The 6,921-nt window shown below is 32.5% G+C and overlaps 1 protein-coding gene across 2 annotated transcripts in view; it reads right to left on the bottom strand.

Annotated features, from left to right (window-relative positions):
* Nucleotides 1-347: 347 nt before the first annotated feature.
* LOC110113518 (fatty acid amide hydrolase) overlaps nt 348-6,921 on the bottom strand; it is a 55,750-nt gene continuing 49,176 nt past the window's right edge. The window contains exons 18-20 of one of the 2 annotated variants that reach the window (XM_028701077.1): nt 4,664-4,725; nt 1,182-1,277; nt 348-663 (exon numbers count right to left, since the gene is read on the bottom strand). In XM_028701077.1, the coding sequence (XP_028556910.1) occupies nt 601-663; nt 1,182-1,277; nt 4,664-4,725 (221 nt within the window). In that variant the 3' untranslated portion in view covers nt 348-600. The remainder of the gene's footprint in view (nt 664-1,181; nt 1,278-4,663; nt 4,726-6,921) is intronic. The other variant, XR_003703158.1, reaches the window with a different exon arrangement.

Raw genomic sequence — 6,921 nt, 5'->3', positions numbered from 1 at the left:
AAGTTACACTTGCTGCTGATAAGCAACACAGAAATTAATTCCACGTGATTACTACAAGAATTAGGCTTCGTTTGAGACGGCATTCTTGCTGCTTCTTAAAAAACTATTTTAAGCAGTAAAAAAACCGTCCCAAACGAAGCCTTAGACTTCATTTGAGACCGCTCTCTTACTGCTTCTTAAATCAGTTTTTTAGTACATAAATATTAATTTTTATACTAAAAAAATACTTTAAAAAGCATTAAGAAAGCCGTCCCAAACGAAGCCTTAATCGTTGTTTGAAAAGCAGATAAAAAAGAGTTGATTCTGCTAAACGTCTGAAGAAATAAACAATTTTAGAGTTTCTCTTCTAACGTTAAACAAGAGATAAGTAGGCATAAGTCAATCATAGGTCATCTGATAGATTTTATTACATTATCTCTGGCAAATGTTTGAGACAACTTATTTAAATAGATAAGGAGTCTAGAGTTTGACCTTCAATTTTATAGAGCAAATAAGCATTCATATGTAACACATAATATTTGTTGATCCAGGAAAGAACTAACTGGATGAGTCGATGAACTTGATCCCCCAGTGCCGCAGAGCAGAGCATAAATGGCTGAATTATTTCATCTTCAAAACATCATAAAATGTGGAAGGTCTCTTCCTCGAATTATAACAAATTTCCTGCAAAAAAACCCAAAAATAAAAAAGAGAAATTGTTAGGATAATAATGATGAGTAAAAACAATAAGTTGATAAATAAAATTCAAGAAATTCATAAATACATGCAAGCACAAAATTTATGTGATTTGATAATATCCACTTAAATGTAGGGAAGCATAGATATAGAATAAGCGCTAAAATTTAAAAAGGTTATAATGAGAAATCACATTATACAAAGTAGGAGATAAGAATAAATAGATTATTTTGTCTATCTTAATAGCCGTTAGAGAATGCAATCACTTTGTCTATATATATATGAGAATTTGAAAATGGAGAAGAAGACATAATTGTTGCTACAATTACTCTCTTATTCTGTTGTAGGAGCCTAAATGAAAGTTAATTAGAGCCAAAATTAGCAGCATTTCTATTTGAAGAAGCCAATATCATCCTCCCAACAAGCACTTACAAAAAAAAAAAAAAGGGGATAGGAAAATGTTTAGAGGAAAGCAGTATTGCACAATGTAAGAGCAGCAATTTTACCTCTACAGCTGAAGCCACACGTAAAATTGTAGCCTCTCCCCATGGACGACCAATTAATTGCAGGCCAATAGGAAGTCCTTCTTTATCATGACCAATCTGAATGATTAATTAAGATATTAACTACCGAGCAAACTTTTACAAAAATTCATGATTTCATTTTCTGAAAGCAAACATGTAAGCAACTACCAGGTCATATTTGCTGAAAATAGACCTGCAAGTGATTCTAACAGGTCAAATGGAATAGAGTGAGTTAAAGGAACCCTGAAAAATGAACTAAAGCATGTTTATTCTTCTTAACTCTAATGCTGAAAGTTCAAAATCTTGATGATTTAGTTGTAGTTTTATTATTGGAGAAATTACTACTGATTGCTATTGATAGGAGGTTTTGCACTTCAACAAAAACGGGCTTCTTATTGAAACTAGAATCACACCTAACCGGACATAATAAGCAATTTTCCTTGCTCAAAATTTCAGCCCAACTAAGAATCAATACACAGTCAAGTGATAAATTATCGGGATGCTAACAATTTACAATAATAATATAAAAATGTAGGGATAAACTTTTCTCCCATTAGATTTTGATGTTTACCTTTGAATGCATGTTCATTCTCTTCAATATCTCAAAAACTAGTGAAATATACAATTTCAATATTTTAAAAGATCATTTAATCACGAATCAGATGCATCATTTTTTTTTTCTTCAATTGCATAAAATAATGAGGAATTAAGTTAATGTGTCATACTTTAAAATTATGGATATGGAGCATAGGTTGCGGAGTGATACTAATGTTTCTCAAAATCAATTTGGATTCATGCCGGGTAGGTCTACAATGGAAGCTATACATTTACTGAGAGGTTTGATGGAGAAGTATAGAGAGAATAAAAAGGATCTACATATGATATTTATTGATTTAGAGAAAGCTTATGGCAAAGTTTCAAGAGAAGTGCTATGGAGAGTTCTAGAAAAAAAGGGGTTAATAATGCTTATATTCAAGTCATTAAGGATATGTATGCAGGAGGTGATACTTGTGTTCAAACATAAGGTGATTTGACCAAGTATTTTCCTATTTCAGATGGATTACAGCAAGGATCAGCCTTAAGCCATATCTTTTTGCTTTAGTCATGGAAGTTCTCACTAGACATTTGCAAGAGGTTGTACCATGGTGTATGCCTTTTACTGATGATATTCTCCTTATTGATAAGACTAGAGAGAGAGATGAAGGTAAACTTGAATTATGGAGGTCATCCTTAGAGTCTAAAGACTTTTGTTTGAGTACATATAAAATTGAATATATGGAGTGTAATTTTAGTAATAGAAGATCTAGTGGGGGGATTGTGACTTTGGGCGATCACGTTATTAATAAGAGTACACGTTTTAGATATCTTGGATCTATTATTCATAGTGATGTGAAATAGATGGGGATATTATTAGTAGAATTCAAGTTGGATGGTTGAAGTGGAGGAATGCATCGAGCTTATTGTGTGATAGAAAAGTTCCCCTCAAACTTAAGAGAAAATTCTATAATATGGTGGTTAGACCTGCAATGCTTTATGGAGCATAATGTTGGCCATTAAAAGAGAAGCATAATATTAAGTTAAGTGTTGCAAAGATGAGGATGCTCAGGTGGATGAGTGTCTTTACTCTTAGAGACATAATACAAAATGAGCATATACTTGAAAAAGTTGAAGTAGCTCTAGTGGAAGATAAGATTAGAGAGAGTAGCCTTAAATGGTTTGGTCACATAAATGACAGCCTTCCGATGACCCGGTTAGGAAAGTAGATGCATTAGATTTGACTTATGTTAAGAAAGGTAGAGTTAGACCTAAAAAGACTTGGTTAAAAAATATTAGAAATGATATTTCTTTATTAGATTTAAATGAGGATTTAACTCTTAACATGATACAATAGAAACAAAAAAGATTCATGTAGCTGACCCCACATATTAGGATAAAGGCTTGATATTGTTGTTGTTGTTGCATAAAATAATGATAATTATTTCTAAGTGTTGAGGCTATGAAATGGCTTGCAATAAACAAAAATAGGTTGTCGGTGATATTGTTTAATGATTTTGATCAGTGATATATATGGGTACAACTAAAATTTTAAAATGGCTCCATATGTCATTCGATCGTCCTTAAAAAGATTGTTTAATAATTGATAGGATGCTTCAAATTTATTTTTCTCTAACTTCAAGAAAAAAAAGTGATTTTAAATTATAGAGACTTTAAAATTGCTAGGCATTAAATACATGAGACATTTATGATATTTAGAATATATTTGATAATTTGATAGGTGAAATACATAAATTAAACTAGACTTTAAGAGACTTTTATATTTCGTCCAATTATTCTTATTTTTCTACATGCTTGATGAGAAGTTAAATTATCAAAAAATTGGTGAAACTTGGTCCATATTGACCATGAGGTTTTTTTTTTTTTTTTTTTTTCTGAAGTAGTTTTAATGTTGAAGATGACAATCAATGGTGTGCTATTAAGTTTAAAAATTATAGACAACCATATATGCAAAATCAAAATTGTGGTAAAAGTCCATCTCAAGGACCAAAAGTCTATTTCAAATTTTTTGTCTTATATAATCTTCAAACACAAGATCACACCATTAATTATGATCTACAATAGAAGAATTACATGTGGCCTACTTTCATTCATTTCTATAATGATTCAATCACCCATCAAGCACGAGAAAATAGAAAGATGATTGGACGGCATATAAAAACCTTGTAAAAGTCTTATTTTACCTATGTATAACAAATTAAAACTATCCAATACATGCCATATATCATCAACAACACATGTATTTGAGTCCAAATCATTTGAAAGACTCAACTTTGAAATCATAACTATTTTTTCATGTAATATAAACTATCCATTGAGAAAAATTGATTTATATGATTAATAATCAAACGATCTTAAAATTTTTTTAACTTGTTTATACCACTATTTTAAATAATAAAAAAAATGCAAGATTTAATTGGGCGGAGTATGCTATTTCTCAAGATCAATCTCATAATTAGATCATTCTAATGTAACTACATGTAAGACTACGAGTCCATTCAGGAGAGGTAATGTACCCTTAGGCCAGAACACACATTTTATTGCATCCCCTTCTCAGTTGGTCAGTGTTCAAATGATAGCTATTCAAATTCATGAAAATTGTTTAAGACGCAAAAAATAATTATAGGATTAAATACACCAGAAACTTCAATAACGCAAGTGTTTCAAGTACATGATGAAGCATCAAATTATAATTTTCTTTTGGAGATGCTCTTCATCCATACAATTAAATGTATCACATAAGTTATGACATGCATTCCAAGGAGAAATATGGAACCGCAGAAAAAAAAATTAAGTTCAAGGAGATTACAAATATCAAATTTTCATTTTTTTTTTATGTTAGACATGGTTACCAATTTAAGTTCGAATATCAAAGAAGAGTTAAGTGATTTGATAAGATTGTGACTTACAGGAATGGATATAGCAGGAAGTCCAAGGAGATTCCCTACTAGAACAAATCGCATGAGATAACCTATAAAACAAATCCCCTTTTTACTGCATATATTAATACAGAATCACAAAGCACATAAATTTTACTTTTCCTTCCATCATAATACAGCATGACATTTAATTTTCCTTCCAATCGGCTAAAAATTTAAATATCATGATATAATACTAAAATTTGAGGATAGCTGAAACACAAAAGAGTCTCCACAGATATCTGCTTAAATAATAAGATTTTACTGTTCTAGGCTCGTCATATCCAATAGGCATAGAGAATTACTTTGATTAACGTTCAAGAACTAAAAGACACCCGATCAAGACCTAGGAAAACAATACTTCTGCTGCAATTTAATCATTGATACTCAGAGGGCTGGAATAATAAAGTGTGTCAAAATACCATAGGACAAAAGTTCATGGTTTATTAAGGTGAAATTTTAGTTTTTTATTATCATTAGTAACGGCTATAACATGAAGCTTTCCTTTCCAAGCATTAAGTTTCCACGGACAGACTTAGGCAGAAGGAACTAAATTACTATATTTTGGAAGGGCTAGGCGATATTGTAGGCTGTCGGTGAAGAGAAAACAATTGCTGAAACGTGTGGAAGGGAGTAGGAAGGGGGTGGTTAAACAGTAGGGGTGCAGTTATAATGCATGATGGTTTCCAGCTTACTTGCACAGCTCTTTGAATCACTCGTAGGAAAAAGAAAGCATCACACTATCCTAAAATGTCTGGGGAATCCCAGTGTTCGCTCAAGAAAAATGGCTCTAGGCATGAATCCCGCCTTCCAGACTTAGGGTTCCGTTTTTCTTAAGGTAGATTGCTTTTTTAATTAACTAGATTTCCCACCGATGTCCATATCGGGGGTTTATTTATGTTGGGGTCCTTACTTCCTATAAGTGCAAGACCTCATAGTTAATTACCCCTCTCGCTTCTTAGGAGAGCACTCTCGATTAAGGATGAATCACTTTAGCTAGCATAGCTCTAGAATTTTAGGTTTAATAGTCTCGTTTCTATGGAATAGAGGTAGACCCAATCAAGATCCCATAGTCCCGTAATCCCGAGGAAACCATAGATCTCTGCCCATCAATGCTAATGAACCATTGGTTGTAGTATCAAGGAAATCTGATTAGCAGCCATGTTGCCTCCTCTCAGGAATCCTAAGTAGACTGAGGTGGTTTATTGTTGATTTTGGTATGTTGGAATTTGAGTTTGGGGCTAATTGCTCCTTTTAGGAGTGGTCTGATATTTTTGGTTTGTTTAGTTTGGGCCTTACGACTCTTTTTAGGAGCGGCCAGTTAGATTTATTTAGGGTGGAGCTTATAGCTCCACTTAGGAGTTACCCATTAATTTGAGTTGTGATGGGGCTTACGACTCCACTTAGGAGTTGCCCGTTAATTTATTTAGGATAGGACTTATAGCTCCGCTTAGGAGTTTCCTGTTTAATTCATTTAGAATGGAGATTACAACTCCGCTTAGGAGTTACCCGTTAAATTATTTAGGATGGGGTTTATGACTTTGCTTAGGAGTTGCCCGATTATTCGACTTATGATTGGGCTTATTGCTTCAATTTAGAAGTTGTCTATAGATTTTGTTGAGGGTAGGAATTATGGCTTCACTTAGAAGTTGCATATTTATTTGACTTAGGTTAGAGCTTATTGTTTCAATTTAAAAGTTACCTATAGATTTAGTTTAGAACAGGGCTTACGGCTTCAATTAGAAGTTGCTTGTTTTGATTAATTTAGGGTTTGTTACTTCACTTAGAAGCTCCCTAATAAATTGGTTGGTATAGGTTTAAATGCTTCTAGTACAAGTCGCCTGAGAATTTAATTTAGAGTTTATTACTTCACTTAGAAGTTTCTCCTAATGAATTAGTTCAGAAATGTCTTACTGTGTCATTTAGAAGTAGCCTATTAGATTAGTTTAGAGCTTTAGGGTAGATTTAAAAACAGTTAACTTGATTTTTACACTTTTTTTCTGCCCCAACACATTTCATTTTTGCTTCAGCATTATTATTTTAGTTTCAGTATTATTACTTTTTGTTCTTTCTATCACTATTGTTTTTGCTACAGTACCTTTCATTAACTTAAACATTGTTATTTTAGTAGTTCCTAAATGCATTTATTTTTTTACTTGCAGGTATTGGAGCCTGCACTAGTTGGGAGTTTGCTCGAGTTTGTTCGAGTTTTTGCTGTTTAGTTATGTTTGGAGTTTTGTACTTAGTTG

Source organism: Dendrobium catenatum, unplaced genomic scaffold, assembly GCF_001605985.2.
Source record: "Dendrobium catenatum unplaced genomic scaffold, ASM160598v2 fragScaff_scaffold_1638, whole genome shotgun sequence".
Classification (NCBI taxonomy): domain Eukaryota; kingdom Viridiplantae; phylum Streptophyta; class Magnoliopsida; order Asparagales; family Orchidaceae; genus Dendrobium; species Dendrobium catenatum.
The sequence above is the reverse complement of the archived record's forward strand: the minus strand, read 5'-3'. Positions and strand labels throughout refer to the sequence as shown.